The sequence below is a fragment of the Monomorium pharaonis genome, chromosome 2 (assembly GCF_013373865.1).
Source record: "Monomorium pharaonis isolate MP-MQ-018 chromosome 2, ASM1337386v2, whole genome shotgun sequence".
Lineage (NCBI taxonomy): Eukaryota > Metazoa > Arthropoda > Insecta > Hymenoptera > Formicidae > Monomorium > Monomorium pharaonis.
Window position 1 is genome coordinate 25,782,050 of NC_050468.1, and position 21,717 is coordinate 25,803,766.

At 34.1% G+C, this 21,717-nt stretch overlaps 4 protein-coding genes across 8 annotated transcripts in view; 3 read left to right on the forward strand and 1 right to left on the reverse strand.

Moving 5' to 3' along the window:
- Nucleotides 1-196: 196 nt before the first annotated feature.
- On the reverse strand, nucleotides 197-2,809 carry LOC105829681 (WD repeat-containing protein 46). 2 transcript variants are annotated; one of them, XM_012668718.3, is made up of 6 exons: nucleotides 2,576-2,809; nucleotides 1,469-2,187; nucleotides 1,064-1,380; nucleotides 660-984; nucleotides 461-574; nucleotides 197-383 (listed from the first exon to the last, which is right to left on the reverse strand). In XM_012668718.3, the coding sequence occupies exons 1-6, from the start codon at nucleotides 2,586-2,588 to the stop codon at nucleotides 285-287; spliced, it is 1,587 nt and encodes a 528-aa protein (XP_012524172.2). In that variant the 5' UTR covers nucleotides 2,589-2,809; the 3' UTR covers nucleotides 197-284. The 2 variants fall into 2 exon arrangements, with proteins under 2 accessions (XP_012524172.2, XP_012524171.2); XM_012668717.3 differs by having other exon boundaries at nucleotides 1,469-2,190.
- Nucleotides 2,810-3,381: 572 nt separating this feature from the next.
- LOC105830859 (pre-mRNA-splicing regulator female-lethal(2)D) lies at nucleotides 3,382-10,604 on the forward strand. Of its 4 annotated transcripts, none has more exons than XM_012670502.3 (6): nucleotides 3,382-3,771; nucleotides 4,865-5,259; nucleotides 7,754-7,878; nucleotides 7,989-8,167; nucleotides 8,252-8,406; nucleotides 8,558-10,604. In XM_012670502.3, exons 2-6 carry the CDS (start codon nucleotides 5,010-5,012, stop codon nucleotides 9,262-9,264), a joined length of 1,416 nt encoding a protein of 471 aa, XP_012525956.1. In that variant the 5' UTR covers nucleotides 3,382-3,771; nucleotides 4,865-5,009; the 3' UTR covers nucleotides 9,265-10,604. The 4 variants fall into 4 exon arrangements, with proteins under 4 accessions (XP_012525956.1, XP_028050187.1, XP_028050188.1 ...); XM_028194386.2 differs by lacking the exon at nucleotides 3,382-3,771 and adding an exon at nucleotides 3,810-3,981; XM_028194387.2 differs by lacking the exon at nucleotides 3,382-3,771 and adding an exon at nucleotides 3,988-4,544.
- A 961-nt stretch (nucleotides 10,605-11,565) lies between these two features.
- On the forward strand, nucleotides 11,566-13,818 carry LOC105830864 (superoxide dismutase [Mn], mitochondrial). The gene is made up of 3 exons (XM_012670508.3): nucleotides 11,566-11,911; nucleotides 12,603-12,892; nucleotides 13,263-13,818. The coding sequence occupies exons 1-3, from the start codon at nucleotides 11,874-11,876 to the stop codon at nucleotides 13,589-13,591; spliced, it is 657 nt and encodes a 218-aa protein (XP_012525962.1). The 5' UTR covers nucleotides 11,566-11,873; the 3' UTR covers nucleotides 13,592-13,818.
- A 190-nt stretch (nucleotides 13,819-14,008) lies between these two features.
- The window catches only part of LOC105830858 (kinesin-like protein unc-104), a 34,824-nt gene continuing 27,115 nt past the window's right edge, over nucleotides 14,009-21,717 (forward strand). The window contains exon 1 of the mRNA XM_028194375.2: nucleotides 14,009-14,932. The gene's annotated coding sequence lies outside the window, so the exon portion shown is untranslated. The remainder of the gene's footprint in view (nucleotides 14,933-21,717) is intronic.

Genomic DNA, 21,717 nt, shown 5'->3' on the forward strand with positions numbered 1-21,717 from the left:
TCTTTCATCTATAATTTAGAACTTCTATGTATAAAAAGTATTTCGAAACTTATACAAACACACAAACACACAAACACACACACACACACACACACACACACACAAAACTATTTTTAATAATACATTTTTTAACGAATTTGATGGACAAATTATTTGAACAATTTTACTCCTATAAAATTTAAGAGAGATTATTATCTTTTGTTATAATTTTTATTAAAATATTAAAATGTATATATACAATAATTCCATACACATATAATTATGAACTCCTAATGCTTTTTTTTTTAAACAAATCTATTTAAGACACCGTAATCTTTATTCTGATTTTCTGTCTTTTTCGGTGCTGTTTTCTTTTCTTCTTTACGAATAGCTTCAATCATTTCCTAAAAGTAATTATTCATATGATTTGAAATCAATTTATAAATATCAAAAAACAAACTAATTTAGAAACAAGACTTACCCGGCGACTTTGATCTTTTAGTATCTTTTTAGTTTTTATTATTTTCGCGGTGCCACCTTTTCCTTTCGTTTTTGTTCGTCGTGGTTCAAAGTTTATTGGTTTTGGTTTAATGTACTAAAAAGAATATCGTTAAAATGTTGAATATCATAATCATATGATTACAAAATAATTTGAAAACATATTTTTGTTTCTTATTTACCAAAAGTTTTTTCTTTGCTTCTAATTTCTCTTTATACGTAGGTACATCGACTTCGAGTATCTCTGTTGAGTCAAGAGTAATTAATTCTGGTTGTATTTTTTCCAAAAGTGCCTTCACTTCCGTCTCTCGTCTCTGACTCTTAGTTTGGAACGGATTAACCTCGTGTGCGTCATAGTTTGCTTCAGCACTTCCCGGCACCAGAAGTGACGAAAATTCATTCGCTGTAGAAATTCCTAAGACATCTTCATAAGGACAAAATTTCACGCAGTTTATATTGCGAGCAGTTCTGTGTCGTAAATAAGGCTTGAAGTCGCCAGAAGTTTCCCTGATGTAAATGTGAATAATAAAAATTTCTCAATTATGTTACATTTGACAAAAAATCACCTGTAAACTTTTATAATTACCTATAAACTTCAACTACATTGCCCATTCCAAGTGCGAGCAAACCACGCTGACTGTAAGACATACGATGAGCGGGTGAACCAAGATACAAGTTGCTAACCGGCCCTGCTAATTGCCTGATATCCCATATCTTCACAGATTTGTCTATAGAACTCGTTGCCATATAAGTCCCACACGGATGAACAGTGCATGTCATAATCGACTGATGATGGCACAGCATTTTCGCCAATGGTTTATGAGAGTTTGGGGACCACATAGACACTACTCCTTTCGAGTTGCCCACGCATAACACTGCGTTACTCGGATTCTGTGTCATCACCTAGCAAAGTAAAGAGTCTCGGTGTAAATCTCTGGGACAAAGCATAAGCAAACAAAAATAAACGTAATTCTTTTACTAAAAAACTCACAGATATTCTACCCAAATTGGAGTTGTAACGAGCAATCAGCTTGCCTATGGATACATCCAGCCAAGCCATGTGACCATCCTTCGACCCACTAGCAAGCAAGAAGTGATATGGCAAAAATTCTAATCTTGTGACTCCATTCATTCTCTTCAAACAATGCAACTCTATTCCCTGATTGTCATACACATAAACCCAGTCCTTCTGTGCTACCGCAAACATAGTTTCCAGATGTAACCATGCAACATCGTGTACAGATTCCATCACATTTATTTCACAGGCTAGCTTCTTCGTCACCCAGTCGAAAGCTGCCACATGACCTTGTTTCCCACCTAGGAGCAAGTGCCTGCCATTTCTAGTGTATCTAAAGCAGTATGGACCAAACTGCAAATCCAGTTTGAAATGTTTGGCTGCACTTGTTATATCTACGTTCTCCACTATTTGCTTCTGTCGATACTCGGTAGTAACTTCTCCAGTTTCTGCTTCCATATAGCCATGTTCTTCAGTTAGTAATAATTCTGCTCGAGCAGAAGCTTCTACCTGTTGTTCTATCGCTTGCTCTTTGTACTTTAGTTTCTTTCTCAGTATTTTATTCTTTATAGCACTCTTCTTTTGTCTTAAATCAACTCCAGGACCTCTGGAATATTTCGCTAATATTTCTTTTTTAATTGGTACCTTTTCAGAGCGCTTTCTACCAATTGATACCTTTCCATGGTGTTTTTTATCTACTAAAAATGATATCAATATAATTTTAAATTACAAATAATTAAAAGACAATATAACATAATTAAGCAATTTATACTTTATTTATATTTCAAAATACACATGTAAAATTTTAAATTCTATGCTCCACATTTAGAAGTTATTCAAAATAGAAATAATTATCTTTCTCCAATATTAAATTATATATATATATATATATGTATATGTATATGTATATATAAAATATATAATGTATAATAAAATATATAAAATATATAAAGTAACTGTTTTGCAGTTACATCTTTCCTGCACGTGAGTTAACCTAACCTAACTATATTATAACTTTTTCCTTATACTAACAATAATCATGTCAATAAAAAAAAATAGAAGATGGTTTTTCACTTCCCATACCTAATCGCTTCATTATAATTTTTATTATATAATCACTGTTATGTTAACTTGATTTTATTAACAATATATCACACAGCCATCGGTGAAACCGAATCGAAAATATTTACTATACGAAACGTTACAATGAATTCCTTAAGATGTATTCACAAATTCACATTAGAAGCAAAAAAGATTCAATTAGAACATCAAACAGCATTATTAATAAAACCGACAAAATTAAAAGAATTTTTGAAAATTACTATTTTACTAAAAACTTAGTAAAAAAATTAATTTACTCTTATTTTTTCTGATTAATATATAATATATACTCTAAAATAAATCTAAAGGCCACTTGCACCAAACTCTGATTAACTTAATCGTTGATTTGTCCATTGGAATTGACCAATCGCATTTGTTAATTTTGCTTAACGACAAATACGATTGGTCAATTCCAATAGACTAATCAACAATTAAGTTAATCACAATTTGGTGCAAGTGACTCTAATACAAACTTGCATTTAATTTTAATTCTGTCTTTATTGATTCCATGTGAGGTTGCTAATTTTTACCCTAATTTACAAAAACTATAATTATTGTAATAATTGAAACAATTCTAATAATAATTAAGTTATTAAGGAAAATTTAAAATAATATATTTCTATTACAAGGGTTTTAAAATACTCATCAGCTCTGATAGTCATTAAAAAAAATCTATTCTGGTAAGGGTCATTAGATATATTCAGCTGAAAAGAACAGATTTGCTGCTAAGGTACGTTCGCGAAATTCGCTCGCATTCGTAGGTCGATCGTGTTTGGAGCATGCGCCGACACGTTCCCGTTCAGCCATTCCGGTTTCCTCCTCGTGCGGGGGTGATCGTCATTCATGATTAGTTACAGCGTTCCCGAGCGCAACGAAGTTTCTCGTGTTCCCGAGTATCCGCGTACGGTATCACGTATACGCGCGCATATCACATCGGGAACGTGTGAAGGTACCTGGCCGTGAAGTCGCGCGCGTTTCTGCTGTCATCCGCACAGCACTCGGGGCTTCGGATTGTGATCGATCGTGCAAAGTGAAGTTCGCCGTGCGCGGAGAACCCGTTTGGCGCTTTTTTTCGTGTATCTACGCGCGATGTCGTCCGCCTCATTTCTCTCTTGATAATCCGCGACTAGGTCGACCAGGTCATTACCACGATGGAATCCTCGCCGTTCTAATGGCCGGTAAGTAATCTGACGAGGTTTCAACGACGAAAGGGGAGGGGAGAGAAGGGAGAGAGAGAGAGAGAGAGAGAAAGAGCGGAAAAAAAGAAATATTCGTGCGCGTGTGTGTGTGGCGCGCGCGATGGCGTCCGTGAGACCGCGTGACAGTCAATCGCAGTGAATTTGGCTGCGAGTTGTTCGATAATTGCGCGGTTACACTACCTTCTCAAGGTAGAGAAAAAAGAACGAGAGGTGGAAAGGAGGACGCGAGTAAAAAAAAAACAAATGCTCGAACGTAACGCAAGTTGTTCCTTCCCGTCGTCGGCGGACATGTCGACGTAATGGCGTCACAGTTGTCTTTTTCGGCCGGAGTAAATGCATTCCGTTTTCTTGACCGCGACGACGGGTTTTGACGACCCCTTTTTTTCTTTATCGTTCCCTGAATCCGAAATTTCATGTGACATGTCAGGATTACGTCGTCCCCTCGAAAATCCTTGACGGATGTCAAACGCATGTTTCTCAATCCAAGAATTCGATATTTTCTGATAAGATTTAATATGTACTGTAATCGAGAAAATAAACATAAGATTGCATACTTGTCAATTCTTATAAAAATTTATTTTAATTGCGCGGGCGTATGACAAGTAGATGGCTTAGAAGAACTGATAGAGCTATAGGTTAATCAGATATGACCGTCTTTCCAAATCAATGACGTTACAGTACGGTGCACCTCATTTTCTTTGGTGCACTTGCTTCGCAAAGTGCCTCTAGTGTTCGGCGCGAAATAGAACAAAGTAAATAAATTGATTTATCTGATGAAAGCTAATTGCATTGCATTATCAATTTTAAAAAAACAGCTTGTGCTTTTGTAATTTATACTAAGCACTATATTAATACTCTATAATTAATATAAAACAATTTCCTTACATATATACTTTAACATCCCTAGAAAGTATTTATGATATTCTTAAACTTAAAAAAAATTAATATAAATGTTATAGCTAACTATTTTTATTGTTAGTGAAAAAATGAATTTACAGAATTGTCTAATTGTGTGTGTTAAGAATAATATTATTAAGCTTGATGCTATTTGTGCTATATATTTTTGTTTTAGGTGGCTGACTTCTAATAGCGATCTGTTGCAAGTGTTTGGTTAGCGGCGTGATTTCATTGGCATCGTAACATTAATGAACAGAAGATTTCGCATAAAGGCCTCTTCTACGTTCTAACACCCCCAACACTGCGAAGTAGTGGTGGCAATGGCAGATGAGAGCAGCGAGGTCAAATCGGCAGGACCATCCTCGCCAAGGAGTCCACAGTGTGGCAACGGCAGCAATGGTGGTGGTGGGAAGCAGCCTGGTAGTAGCCCACACTCGCCCAGACAACCAAGACGCGTGAAGCTAACTCAGCAACAGTTGGACAGCTTGACTAAGGACGAGCTAGCAGCCAAATGGCATGAACAGGACTTGTATGTGGAGTGTCTAGAAGTCCAGGCGGCAGCCCAGGAAGGTACTGAGATCACACGAGTGAGGCCACCTCACTCACCACATATCTTAAGCGAATTAACGCTAAATGCCAGGACACAACGGTATCTTGTAAGAGGCAAGACTCTCGTAGAGACGCTAAGCTTAGGGTTTGTTAGATCAGTGTTTAGGATACTGTCATTAAGTTGTCTGTTAGGCTTAAGGTAATGAGAGAGAGAGAGAGAAAGAAAGAAAGAAAGAAAGAGAGAGAGAACGAGAGAGAGAAAGAAAGAAAGCTTTAGTAAATAAGTACAGGCATAAGTGATAGGAAAGCGATTTTATGACTATGAGGGCGAGAGCTTGGTACACATGTGATCAGATTACTTTACGAAATGTATCTGCACAAAAAAAAATATTAGAGAGATTAAATATGGAATCGAGATCATGTTGCGCTTTATATACAATTATAGTGATAATATATTAATTCTCAAAATTATAATTTAAAAGATTTGTGAATTATGTGTACAGTGCGGGTAATCAAAGATCCATATGTATCGTGACGATAAGACGAGATGATTCTCGAGATCTATTTGTGAGTGACAGCCGCGTACATGATGTAAAGAAGAAAAATATGTTTGGTCTCCGCTAAATTTTCTTGTGCGCAATTCCAATCGGGCAGCCATGAAAATCCATAGTTAGCGAGTAAAAAGTGAAAATGGCTGAAGGTAAAAAAAGTGCTTATGTGTGTCAAGAAGCGTCAATCAGGTTTCTCTGCAAAAAGAAAAATCACGGTGCTCGCCATCGATGCTGTAGAAGGCACGGCGGCCTTGCTCAGAAATGTCGTTTCATAAGTGCCCTGTGCAAGTGTATCGCGTATCACAATTTCTTTGCAGTGTAATAATTAAATACTGCCAAGATGCGCGAAAAAAATAGTGTGTGCCGTGCGTGTTTAATTGGAGAAAAAAAAACACGAGTTTTTCTCTATCAAGGATGAAATGAAAAGCAGCGCTTTACAACGAAAACAGCGCTGAATTTATTCTCGGCTCAGAGGAATAATAAGAGTGGATTCGTGTCGTCTGTCCTTTGGCCTACAAAATACTGCACCAGGAGTGCGTGAAATTCGCGAATCTCTCGGTGAAGTACTCAATAAACTACTATAACACTCGCCGTTACTCGCCGTTAATTGGAACTCCACATGAACTCGATCCTGCCATCTCTGTCTACTCCTACCCCTGGTCTACGTATCCTTACATATTATCCATATCCTTAAACTCTTTTCCAATTATACAATAACACAACTTTTAATTAACTGTACAGTTCTCCTAGACCAACTATCCTACATGTTCTTACTATGAATGCAACCTGTGCATGCATTTATTACCTGCACCATAATGTCCTGGTATCAGATATAAATTTTCAAAAGTACATACCTGTGGGTTATGCCTGGCCAGCGTCTCGTTGATACAACATCTGTGCCTGCAACAAGAGTACACGCTTGATTCTTGTGGAAGAAAAGTAACGTCCACTCTTGGTCTCGGTGGAAGCACAGAGAGAGAGAAAGAGAAAGTCTCACAAATGGCACGTCGCAACGACTCCAAAAATCAAAGTATGCGCCAATTAACAATGTCAGTTGTCAGGCAGTAACGTACTTATAAAAGTATGTTTATTTAAGCGCACTTAGGTTAACACTATGAATAGTAATTTTTCACCAGTATACTTGGTTCCATCAGAAGCTATTAATACTGTAAAAACTGTACAGAATATTCCATATAATTACATTCAATTACATACAATTTGAAGTTTAAATATTTTATATTATAAATTTTTATTTTTAATTTAATTATATAAATGTCTCAAAGTATGTATAAAAAGTTGTTTACAGAACAAATTCTTAATAATTATGAATATATTATGAAATTTTTTAAATAAGAGTAAAGTGCTTATTTTTTAAATTTTTGTAAAAAGATAAATTTTATTTATTAATAATTATTAAAAAACTAATCAAATTTTTATATTTTTGTTGAAATACATATACGCAGAAAAATATGTATACACAGAATATTATAGAATTTTTTTTTAATTTATCACTTTGCTCATAAAAATTAATTGCACATAAATTTTACTTAAATTAGAATTTGTACACTGGGCATTTATATTTGTATTTTTAATATTTTTAAAAATTAAAAAATTAAATTTACATAAAATATTTTTAAAAACATTCTGAAAAAATTAGAAAATATAATGCAATAGCTAGATAATGAAAAAACAACCAACTTGCAGGCTTAAAATAGTTCAAGAACTAATATATGCGCGCGCGTGTGTGTGTATGTATTACAGCTTCTATGAAATATACATGTTCCATTATTTCGCTGTAATTATAATAATATATGGCGAATAATTTTCCTATTTTAGAAGAAATATTTTCTTTTATAAAATATAAATTTATACATACATCACAGATATATACATAATAATTGTTGCATTTTAAGAGACATTGAATGTTGTAGAAGTAGAAAAATTTATAGATTATTCCTTTATAGGTGAACTAGCTTCATTGAGAGAATCCGAAAACAAATACAGGCAACAATATATAGAGTCATCTCACAGGGAGAAGATCTTAGTAAGAAGGCTTGCCTCTAAAGAGCAGGAATTGCAAGAGTATATTGTATGTAACCATTCTCAGATACATCAAAATTCTAGTACAATTTGTCTTACAATGCTTATTTTAATTTGAGTTTAAATAAGTAAAGAGATTTATCTTTTTTTTATTATTAGAATCAAATAGCTGAAATGAAAGCTACCCAAGCTCCGTCCGCAGCTGCATTAAGGTCCGCTCTATTAGATCCGGCTGTTAATATATTGATACAGAAATTAAGGCAAGAGTTAATAACGACCAAGGGCAAATTAGAAGATACGCAGAATGAACTAAGCGCGTGGAAGTTTACTCCGGACAGGTAAACTTTACGTTAAATAAAAGACAATACACGATGCAAATGTTTTCTTTAATTTATTTATTTTTTCTATTTACTTTTTTACAGTAATACAGGGAAAAGATTAATGGCAAAATGTAGATTGTTATATCAAGAAAATGAAGAACTTGGTCGTATGATTGCCAGTGGACGTATTGCTAAATTGGAAGGCGAACTCGCTTTACAAAAAAGTTTTAGTGAAGAAGTGAAAAAGTCTCAATCAGGTGAGATCTTATTAGATATTGATAGATTATTGATTTACAATTATTAGTTTTTTATCAACCAATTAGTGTAATTATTACAATTAAAATTTGATTATATGCAAAATATTTTAAATATAACTCATGAATTTTTCTTTTAATTTCTTTTTTACAGAATTAGATGAGTTTCTGCAGGATTTAGATGAAGATGTCGAGGGTATGCAGAGCACCATTTACTTTTTACAACAAGAACTGCGCAAGGCTCGAGAGTCTGTCACGCTACTGCAACAGGAAAATGCGGCGTTAAAGGCAAATACAAACGAGAATAATTTATCGAACGGTTTGTCGCCGCATACGCCACCAATTAAAAAAGAAGAATCAGAAGAAACTGTTATACCAGATACAAAACCTCCAAAACCAACAGAGGATAGTGATGTGTGCAAAGGTGTGAGAACTCCACCGTTAACGTCGCCCCAGAGTGAGATTACCAGTGTCGAAAGAACAGAACGTGCAGAGAGAAAGCTTAATCAAGCCGATCATAATGATGAGAGTTCTAGCGACTCCGCGGCGTTAATTATTAAGGTCGAGAACGAGGAACTTAGTGATAGAGAAGAGGAACAGGAGGAGAATCGGAACAAACGAATATTAAGGAGTAAAAATCACAATAGGAATAGTGGTAAATCGAACGGGGAGGAGGTGATAACACGAACAACACGGGGTAGGGACAGGATAAAAAGGGAGAAAAGTGCAGCCAGTAGTGATGATGAAAGGACGCACAAGAAGAAACGGAGGGAAAGCATTCTTTCTCTTGATTATAATGAAGTTGATGACGATGCGCTAGTTTTAACAAATGGTGAGACTCTGCAGAGTGATCCGGAATGAGCGTTAGTTTAGTTTGATTTTGGACGACAATGACCACAGTGGTCGACCGCGATATGATTTGATATCCACATGTTACTATGTACAAGATTTTTCATCTAAAGCAACGCCGGCTATTTACAAGACATTGTTCGAATAAATAAATAAATAATTAGTCATAAAGAAACGTAATCAGTACCTGTATTCGTGATAAATTGCAAAGGATAAACATTGGTCTCTAAAATGACAACCTGCAAACCTGTAAATACTCTTATACTATTAAATTGTCGATACAAAGATCACGTTTATGTCAAGTTACGTGCAAACGACCAAAAGTTGCGTATTATATTGCAAATATATATCGGACGAAAAATCTGACTATATTAATATAATTTATAACGGCTTAAATGCGTTGTAAGAAAAATCAGAACAATCGAATTTTGTTTGTATTTTATAAATTTATTATAGAACTTTATGTAAGAAATCAGCGAAAACTTTGATTATCAGTAAAAAAAAAATAATCCGAAAGATATTGTCAAGAATTAATCAAAAATGCCTGACCATATTACGTAAATAGATAAGTAAATTCTAGTACTTTTGAATATAGACGCATTGTGGGATTTTCGCATGATTACAATCCGATGTACATATAATATATGTATATATATATTTCTGTGCAATGTGAGGCATGTATCGACTGCACGCGTTTTTATTTTGATTTTATTAAACGATTGAAAAATATAGCAAGTGATAAAATATACAATATTAGTCTTAGTGTGATGAATACGAATTGATCTCACAGACTGATACATTAAACTCGTACATTTTTTATTTTCCGAAACTAAACTGAAATTTGTATAGTGTTTGATATATTTTATATTATCTATATATGCAAAAATATTTGTGTTTTATATCGTCTCTTCGTTTAAAATTTGCGCTTTTAATTTCGTTCGCAGTCTATGCTGTAAAAAAGTGTAGATATCACTCAAAGTTTGCAGTAAAAAAAAATGAAAAGTATGCATGATATTCCATCCCAAATTTAATAGTGCCATTATTCTTATTTAGATACTTTAATTCAATAACTGCTAAGTTACAAGTGACGGAAAATAAAATTTTTTTGTACGCACAGATTCCGCAATTCAAACATTGTGTCTTCTTTTCTTTAAATAATTAAGAATAATTAAGAAATAACTTCTATTTCGATAAAAATCCAATCGAGTTTTATACATTTACTTTTTTTGCTTAGGACGATGTAGAACATCCCCGTATTAGTTTACACACTTATCACTAAAAGTATGCTAATATAAATTGTGACTCTTCAACTGCAAAACATGATTATTAAAGGATTCCTTATTCAGACTGAAGATATGTTAATTTCTTTCCATTCCATATTTGGTATTTGATTATATAATTGCGTAGTACAGAAATACGCGCATTGAAGAAATAGAAAACAATTTAACTTTAAGATCAACTAATCGAGAGGATTGAAAAATAAATATATTGAGAAAAATGATGGATTTTAATTGAATTATATATTTATAATCCAAAGTTGTGCCATACATTTCAAGATTACGTTTACGTAGATTATTTATGTATTATTTACGTTATGTTTAAGAACCTTTTAAATGGACAATACAAGCAATGTAAATCAATATAAATTGGATATATTGAATATAGGAATTGGATATATAGAATATAATACAGACAAGGGTAATTCAATTAAAAGATTGTTAATATACATCTATCTTTTGTTTTTATATAATAAAAATATTACAAAATAAATATAATTTTTACTACTTTTTTAATATGATTTTTTATGATCTATGAAATATTGTTTACATAAATGATACATAAAACAGTTTACATAGTTCACGTTGTCTACACATAATGTAGATTATTTATATTTTTATTATACGTAAACGCTTAACTTGGATATAATTAAATATATAAACATATAAGAATATAAAATACGTTTATAAGCTTTCTTCTGTTATACAATCTCTTCCTATATCTATATAGACAAGAAAAATCATTTTTAAAAATAATTTAAAAATTTTTGCATTTTTTTGCAAAAACATGCGATTATATATAAAATATTCTATGTATAATTATATGTACAATTTTATATATGTATTTATATTTGATTATATAAGGCGTTTTTTTTTAATAAATAGAGTAAAAAATAGATAAATCCTAGTGTGGAATTTAATATCATATTCACAGAAATGTAAACATAGCTTATATTCAAAGATTGAATTTTAAAAAGAGAATATTTTTGCTAGCTCAATCGATCAATTCAAAATTATATACTTGCACCAGTTGCCGATGCGCAACTTGTGCAAGTGCAACTACTCCGTCAGAGGAACGGCACTTCACCGCAAAAACTATCGATAACACCGCGATTCTACACAAATTTCCATTCTCGACGTCGGTATCGTTGCATTCGACGAATAGTTTAAGCAAGTTCATGTGTATATCGTATGCGCTGGTGATGGTGATGGTGTAAACCGAGCCGAGCCAGAAGCCAGAACCACAAGCAACCGCAAGTAGAATCCTTGCAAATCCTCGGAAAAGGTCGAATTACATTCTCCTGAAGGACAGTTTGCACGTACAATTCGCTTCTCGCCCTAATTATGTTTGCAGCAAGACGTGCTCTGATTTCCAATACAATGTAAGTATAACGATGTCGCCTCTTTGGAGTCTGCCGCTGTTTTCGCATTATATAATTTCTAACCTGGCACGCAACCTCTCGAAATCTACAATTTTTTATGTATATATCCATATAGCAGACAGCTACGTTACCGAACTCTTTCTCGAATCTTCTTTAATAAATCGTTAACAATTTATATTTATTAAGTTTATTACATATGTTTGTACACTTTTTGTACTTTTCACATTAATGCAGAAAACTGACATGTGATCACAGTTGATTGACACACAAATTGTCAAAAGAAATAAGTTACTTCTATTTTCATTTTTAAACGTTTTTCTCGAGATTTCTTCTCTATTTAATTTTTATTAACAACTTGAAAAAAATCTTAAGGAAAACATTTTTAATTGTCACATTTGGATTGTTTTTTTGTTTTCATTTCTTCATTGATCTAGAAATAACAACTGCTTTGATAAAACTTATAGCGACTGCTTTGATAAAAATTATACTCTATTTAATATCTATAAATAAAAATGTAGCTAAAGAAAATTATGACAATATTATATACACATATTTTAAACAAAAAGCAAATTTTTAAATTAAAAGAACAGCAACCACTTATTTTGTTTGCTACATCTACTATTTTATAATATTATTTTTTTACTGTTTAATATATAATTATTCTAATGTAATGTTATTGTGACTTGTGCAGTAAAGATGTATTCGCAAGAGCGAAACATTCACTTCCGGATTTGCCATATGACTATAAGGCTCTGGAACCAATTGTATCCACCGCAATCATGGAGCTCCATCATTCCAAGCATCACGCAACCTATGTTAACAATCTGAACGTTGCAGAGGAAAAAATGAAAGAGGCGGTCGCAAAAGGTGACGTTAATACACAAATCGCTTTGGGTCCAGCTATTAAGTTCAACGGCGGTGGTCATCTCAATCATTCAATCTTCTGGTGTAACCTTTCGCCAGATGGTGGCAATCCAGATGGTAATATTGGAAAACAAATTGGAAATTTCAAACGGTCTAAACATCGAATTAAACAACTGATTAGATCCTTCAACTTGTATTTAAAAAATTCTGAATAATGTTCAAGTCAGTTTAAAAAGGTTATCTGGAAATTAAGTGCTTCATTTCTAAGGAAAGAAAAAAAATTACATATAAATGTGAATAATTTTTTATATCTTTACCAAAATTTTTTTAAATTAATTTAAATCTTATCTTAAAAAATAAATATACATATATACATGAGAAATGATTAAGTATAAAAATACTTTTCAATACCGTGTAATATTAATGGAAAATAATATACTACAATTGTAGTTTGTGTAGAAATAAACAATATTTTTTTTTAACTTAGCTGCTCTTACGAATCAAATCAACAAGGACTTTGGCAGTTTCGAGGAAATGAAGAAGCGCTTGTCCGAGATGACTGTGGCAATTCAGGGTTCTGGTTGGGGTTGGCTCGGATACGATCAGAAGGCCAAATCGTTAAGAATAGCGACATGTGCGAACCAAGATCCACTGCAAGCCACGACCGGTCTCATTCCTCTTTTCGGCATAGACGTGTGGGAACATGCCTACTACTTACAATATAAAAATGTACGACCTGTTTATGTGGAAGCAATCTTCGATATTGTCAATTGGAAGGATGTAAACGCACGTTTCAAAAACGCTAGTGGCTGCTAAGAGTTAACAAAATTATTTAGCATTTAAGTGTTTTTTAGGTATTAAGATATCGTTTAGAATGACACTTCTAGTGTTGAAAAATATCATCAGAAACTTTTAACACACTTAGTAATTCGTCTGTGTTTCTTTTTTACATTGTATCCGAAGTAACTACAATATGAGTAGAATGAATATGAAAAGTACAAGAGAATGTAAAATTACATTCATTAAGAATCTTATTCTTAATATGATTGATTTACAGTTTACTTTATCCTCAGCCTATATATTCCTTACAAGAGTAGATAATTCTGGAAACCATTCTAGTTATTGCTTTTTAGTTGCTATAGAGAGAAATCTGAAAAAATCATTGAATACTCAATAATATTATTCAATATTCCTCTAGATACAAAATAAACTCAGTTTTCAAATAATATTATGCAATAATCTAAGGGCCACTTAAAGTAAAAAAAATTTTGTTTTAAATAACCTTTTTGGGTAAGTCACTTTTTTCCTCTTGCAAAATGCAAAATAGACATATATTATGGAAAAAATATCTTAGTTGACATTACAAATATATATTATTATTAAGATAAATTTATTGCAGTTAATTAAAAAAATATTTTACTATTTACATTACATAAATCAACAGAAACCAAGAATTCCTTTAATTGACACTTTATTAAATTTATAATGAAAATTCTTTCACGCATTTTAGATTTCTGAATACAAATACAATACCAGTTCATACAAGACAAAAATGCATTTCTTCAAAGACTGTCAAAGACCGAATGGACCGCGGGAGAGACAGGCCGTCTAGGAAACCGACATCCCCGACAAATTACCTTGCATAAGCAACAAAAACAAGATTAGGTTCGGGAACCGTCAGCTATGATTCATCCGGCCAGGAAGCGAAACGGAGCGCGAAACGCGCTGTCTGCGTGTGCGCGGGAGCGAGAGCGTGATCTTAATCCTCTCGCAACACACAAAGAGCGAGCGGCGCGGACTCGGGGACGCAAAAGTTCGCCGTGAATTGAAGGTAGGCGCGAGCGGACGACAGCGTCGAGACAGACTCGCTTTACGTTCGCGGCAACGTTCACCACGCGTAGCCCGTGAGGGCGAGAGGGCAGACGCTTACGGGCCTCGGCCTTTCTCGCGCGCGCGAGAGACTCCGATAATCGATCGCGGGCGTCGGACCGCCGCCGCGCCGGGGAAGTCGGGCAACCGAGTCAACCGAGTGGCGTCGCGACGCACAGCGTGCACGCTCGGCGCTCGCCTGCCGCTTCCGTGGAACGTGTTGGCGGAGCACCGAGCCAGTATGGCCGTAGGACCTCAGCTGTTTTCACGTCACTGCCTACGTATCTGGTGAGTCACCTCGGTACGAGGCTCTTCTTTTTGTTTTGTTCTTTTTCCCCCTTTCATTCGCGTGTACCATTCGCGCTACTTGTCACCTCTCCCTCCCACTCACGCTCTCGATCTCTTTCTCTCTCTTTCTCTCTCTTTCTTTCTCTCTTTCTCTCGCGAATCGTCACGCGCAAAGACGAGTGCGTACATACGTGCGTGCGTCATGCGTGCACGTCGCGACCGCGCGTCTTTATGGGCGCTGTACGAATGGCCTCGTGAGCGCGATGCCGACGATCATTTATTTAAATGACCCCGTCGTCTCGTTATCGATGGCAAGAAATACACGGCGTCTCGAGCGCGTTTTCGATGCTCTTTGTTCCTTGTTCCCGGGGTCAAACGTCAGGAGTAAACCCGCGTGAATCTCAAGAACGTACTGTTTTTAATTTTAAAACGAGCGTGTCGTGCAACTTATCTCACTCGAGCATCGGGATCTCCGGTTTCGTGAGTTCTCGCAAGCTGGTAGTTTTTCTTGGTAGTCGGAGGTGCATTAAACTGAGGAAAATTTTTTTGCGAAGCGTCAAGCCGAGACTTTACGATCGAAATTGTCGAAAGTGCGACGCGAGGTAATTAGCCCGACCGATTATCTCGATTATCTCGCGTTAATCTAGCGAAAGTAGATTTCTCATCGATGAGATTTCTGCTTGCCATTCATTCACGACCAGAAGTACAAGAGAATGGTCGGTCAGCCAGGAAGTTTTCATGCATTTTCTCGAGTATTCCGAGCTACTCGCGTTACGCCAAGGGTTGAAAGGGTTGAGATTTTTTTCTAATATTTAAATGTACAATTCAACGACAAGTCTGTACTGTACATTCACTCCGTTATACAATGCAATTATACATTCGAATATGTGTTTGCGTTTCTTACGCTTTAGTTTTTAATATTAAAAAATTGCTTACAATATCTCGAAATTAAGGAGATATAAAACACAAAAAAGTTATTGATTTTATGTATTATTTAAAAGAAAACTGCTGCATATGTTTTCTTACACTTCTACTTGTACGTATTTAATAAATATCGATATTTAATAAATTTGGATATAACTAAATGTTTATTAATCTTTATGTTATATAAATTTAAAAATAAACACATTTTTAATTTGGTTGACATGATTCTCAGAAATTCCTAAAACCATTGACTTTTGTATATATATAAAATACATGTCTGTTTATCGCATAAACCAAAATTATATTGCAATATTAATTAATTATTTTTTTTACATATTAATTGATTTTGCTGAAAAAATCAATATTGGTTTTTTAAAATCGTATCGGTTAATTTATGAAATATTTGTTTTTCAATTTAGGTAACTAATATATAAAAATTAATAAACGTTTAGCTATATTTGGAGGGAATTTATACATATTTACTAAATGTGTGTGTGTGTGTGTGTGTGTGTGTGTGTGTGTGTGTGTGTGTGTGTGTGTGTGTGTGTGTGTGTGTGTGTGTGTGTGTGTGTGTGTGTGTGTGTAAAATATATATATAAGTAAATGTGTAAAAACGTAAAGGAATATGTTTCAAAGATTCCCAAAAATAGGCAATTTTTTCGTGCTTTAAAATAAAATATTCTCTTAATGTTCTATTCTGCCAATTGCATTGACTTTTAAACCGCCTACATAGAATATTTATTAAAATCAGAGAATCTAATTTATCAAACTTGTTAAAAATTTAATGAGAAAATAAATGGAAAATAATATTACAATTTATATTCCAAGATCTTTTTTAAAATACAAAATAAGTACTAGAGATAAGCATAAAGTAAATTACATCGATTACATCGATTGGACGTATGCTTTATCGAAATATTCTCTATTAATTTTTAAAGAATGTTAATTTTCTCAGAATGAATGCATATACATATATATTTGCATATTGGACTTTATATTATCTGTCGATATATATCTCTTGTTAAAAAATAAATAAATAATATATAAATATAATTATAAAAATGATTGCAAAGTGTAGCTTATATTTCGAATAGACATGTACTTATCTTTATTGAGTTTTTAAACATACTTATTTTGCAAAATTAAGTTAAACATGTGTATATTTTTTCCTATTTCTAAATTTTCATGATTAAAGAAAAAAACCTTGTAAGTTTTTAAAGACTAATTATTCACAGTTTGAAATATTTTACATGTCAGTATGAATGTTCAACGATCAAGATGGAATAAATACGGAAAAAGATGAAGATGGAGAAAGAGAGTTAAAAAGTCAAGAAAGGATATTATTTTTATCGGAGTGCAAGAAGAAACTGAAATGGGTTTGACATTTACATTTAAGAAAGCGAAGAAATGCTTTAACTTTAGTGCTATTATATAAAATTCATAAATTTTATTCTTTTATCATGTCTGCCATCTAATTGCATTTTATAATTATTGATACACGTTTTTGTCATTTACCTCGACAGACAAAATTTTCTACACTGAAAAAAGAAATATACTTAACTACGCGTCATACATGCGAATTATATATAATTATACATTAAAACAATTTATTACTTGCAAATTGATAGTATGAAATTTTACTCTTATCTCCTATATCCATATAAATAATCTTGGAATAAAAATTTAGGAACAAGTCCGCGCATTATTCTTTATTATTATTTCTCATTTAATTTCTTACTAAATTTTTAATAAATTTGATGATTTAAACAACAATAAGTAAAGTGAACCAATGAATAACATTATTAAGCGAAGAAGAAATTTATGCCATTATTCAGTCGAGACTAATCTTGAATTTAATAATATTTGTGTAAATTTTTACAATTTTCATTTCATGTTATTTTATTTTTATAAATTTCTGTTTAGAACTGTTTTCAAATCGACAAATAATCGGCGCGCAACTTGCACATGAACTGGAAATTGTAAAATACATATTCACCCAAATATTATTAAGCATCATATGCAGAGAAAAGATTAGCCGATGAAACTAAAATATATAACAACTAACAATAAGATGTGTCTTTAAAAATAAGGACAACTAATGTCGTTGCTGCCAAAACTAAAGTTATTAAAATGTAACAGTTACAGCAAAAAATATCGACGATTACAATCAAATATACATTATTAATCCTTTTTTTACATTGTTTAATGATATTGTTTAATATGTCACCTCAAAAAAAGTTCTAATATATTAATTATTACAATAAATATTACATGCCTCGATAGACGAATTGATAGGATGCTTGCACAGAATAGAGGAAGATCAATGTTTGAACTCCCATAATATTTTTCGCAATAAATTCTTCACAGTGTTTTAAAATATTTTTCAAAATATTATTAAATTGCTTGTCAACTTAATTTGTGATATTACATTCTCCAGCTTTATTTCCAGCTTTAGAACTATGTTTTAAGACTGACGAGTAATCGACATATAATTTGCATAAACTAGAAACTATAAAAATTCACACAAATGTTATTAGATACAAAGAGATTCGTCTCGATGAATTAAATTTATTGAATATTTTGTGTGAGCAAAACTTATTTGAGAATTGAAGAATAAATTGAAAAGGGAACAATTGAAGGGGACTTTAGTGTAAACATATGCTCACAGCACTCATGGTGTGTATCATTTGTTGGACGTGTTAACACTTCATAACTCTGGAAGGAATAAAAAGGATTAATGAATATTTTATTTAAGTGAAATTATTTAAGATAAATCGAACAATATAATACTACAAGAGCGAATAGGCCTGCACATAATAAATGAAATAGGAAATAGAAAACAGTCCAATATTATTATATGAAACAGAACAGAGGAAGAGCGCGATAAAATTTTAATCTCTATTCTGTATTGTATATATGACGTAGTATACACACTGCACTACATTATATATTTCTTGTTTCCTCTTTCCTATTTCCTGTTTTCTGTTTCTTGTTCCTTATTTCTTTCATTGTGCACAGTCTCAATAGCTGCAAAATTTTGAAAAGATAATTGATTAATCACAAATTCGATTAAGTTAGTTTTTGAAATTCGATTGAATTTTACTTGTTACTCCAGACATAAAAAAATGCCCAATAGCCGAACAGTAAATGCGTACCTACTTGAATTATGATTCGTAATTTCTATTAATTATTATTTAAAATATAATTGCTCACTTTAATTACGAGTGTCTTATTAGTGATGTCTTTTTTCGCTTATCCCCGTTGAACTTGAAAAATGCGTTTATTTTATTTCCAATTCGATATAATTGAAAAACTAAATTTTAATATTGCTATTGTGATAAAGAATCTGAATTTTCAATAGAAAATCTAAATTTCGAGATAAAAAATCTGAATCTGAAAATTGGTTTGAAAAATCTCGGTGACATCAATTCGCAATCAATCGCTATCACGTCATTCTCATCGTGCCTCGGCCCGCCCGTCACAGATCGTCATAGAGAATACCAACCCGAATTGGCTGAAGCGAAATGGCATGGGTAACGATTTCACTCGTGGAACACAGGGGTGGGTGGTGCACGAAGGGGATTGAAGGGTTCGAAGGTTACGATGGGCCATAGGTAACGCTTCGCTGGCATAAACAAAGTACGAGGATTAGGGTAGGTCAGTAGTAATCGACGTTTCAAATACCGTGACTGCTAATTTGTTGACCGATACTTCGAATGACATAATTTCTAAACTCGCGTAACGGTGACGGAATTATTCGTCGATTACTCTCTTTAAAGCGTACTTTCAAATCTCGTAAGTGAGACTTTTATCTATTCATTAATTATCGATTTCCTCGATTGAGCATCTAAAAAATAATCGATACCAGGTTCCTTGGAATATCAATGATATAAAATTATGAACACCTGTGTCAGCATACGTATATTAATGAAACGTCAACGATATTATGATGCTCGGATGAACGAATAAAAATGTTTTGTGTAATATTTAAAAATATATAAGAACGTCTCTTCTCAAGTGTGAATAAATTTGAGAGCAATTTTTTCTGAATAAAAACACAGTATAGATTGGGAATATCAAATTCTTAAACATGAATGAATAAAAAATAATGATACGTTCTTGTGTAAGTCGCATCTGCTTCTTAGTTTTTGAGTTCATAGAAAATTCGCGCAAAGAATGAAGTTTCGTTGTATATTTCTGCCTCTAAGAATCTTTATCCACGGTCTTTATTTCAAAATCAACTTTTAACGAGATATTGGAAAAGACAGTTTTTTATAAAATATATTTTATTAAAAAAAAAACAGTTTTTTATAAAATATTTACTTGACATGTTATTGAAAATACAAAAGTTGCGCAAATAGACATTCTTCCCCTCTTTCCAATTATATTCAGAAGCCAAGATCTTTCTTCAATTTTTTAAACAAAACCGCGCTTGCTAAAACCGAGTGCTCTAATTTGCAAAAGTCTCCTGTCATAGAATATTGGTTATTTGTGTGATTAATAACTCGCTTAACCGACTAAAAAAAAGTTGTTCCCTTCGAGAATCGTGACATTATTGTATATGTTTACATAGAAATATCCGGAGCTATTAATGCCTTAACGTGAATTTACGCACATGTCTACCCATTTTATACCCAATATTCGTCTTGATAAACGAATAAAATCTACGTATTAAGATATTAACGATTTCACATGCATACATTTGACACTTTTAGCTAGGTAAGGCGAAACGAATCGATAAGAATTCATTTTGCATCAAAATCATCAACCAAAAGGGATTCGCTTTTTTATTCCATAAATAAATTTTATTTAATTAAAAAATTAGGTTTCGTAGATAAAGATTCTTGGATGCGGAGATGAATAACGAAACGTTCCGTTCTTCACGCGAATTTTCCACGAATTCAGAGTCCAAAGAAGTGACGTAAACGTCCAATAAAAATATTCCTCGAGGAGGAATTCAAATTGGTCATGGAATCCATGAGAGGTACGGGGGTGACGGCAAGGAACGGCTGACTCATTCGTACGGTATATACGTATAATATCGCCATTCTCATTCAATACCCTCGTTTTACGCGAACGGACGTGCTAACAAGCAGACCGTTGACTCGCCTCGCTGAATCTTGTATAATCCGAAATTTCGCTCTTAGAAATATCTTAAGGCGTATTCCAGCGACGCCGCGGAGACGCCGAGCGTCGGCGTCGCGATCTTTCGTGCGCGCGGACGCATCGCATGTTAAAGGTAATCCGCCCCCGGCGGGCGCGACGGTGGGAAGGGGGGGATGGCGGCGCGTCGGTGTCGCCGCGCGCGAAAAGGGGATGATTTTTGTATGGTTAATCGACGTCGACGTCGAAGGAAGTGGGCATCGGGACACGGCATCGGGGCCTTCCCCAATAAAACCTGTATATGTGTGTGCATGACACGTAGAGTGCGCGCGCGGTACCGTCGTCGGCGACGTCGTCGTGGGTATCTTTACTTATTGATTGCTCCGTGGAAATTGGCCGGCGCCGCCTGCGTCGCATCGGTCGATCGTCGGGTTGCAGGCTGACGTCACCCGGTCTGCCTCCGCGGGCTATTGATTTTCTCCCTCCCCCTGAGACGCGGCGCGATTGGTCCATAAACCGAGAAAGCGGCCAGACACGGCCCTGGACCACTATACTATGTTGTCGATCGACGCGCGCACCTTGTACCCCGTACACGTGTACGTATTACAAGGTATGTGCGCGTGTGGGGGTTACACGTGCGAACGATATGTATGTGCGTGTGCGCGCGCGCCACGTTGATTCCGATTCAACCACCACCCTCAGGTTGCTACACCGGCGTCGCACGCGATGGGACGCTCGGTAAGAGGAAGGCAGGTCCG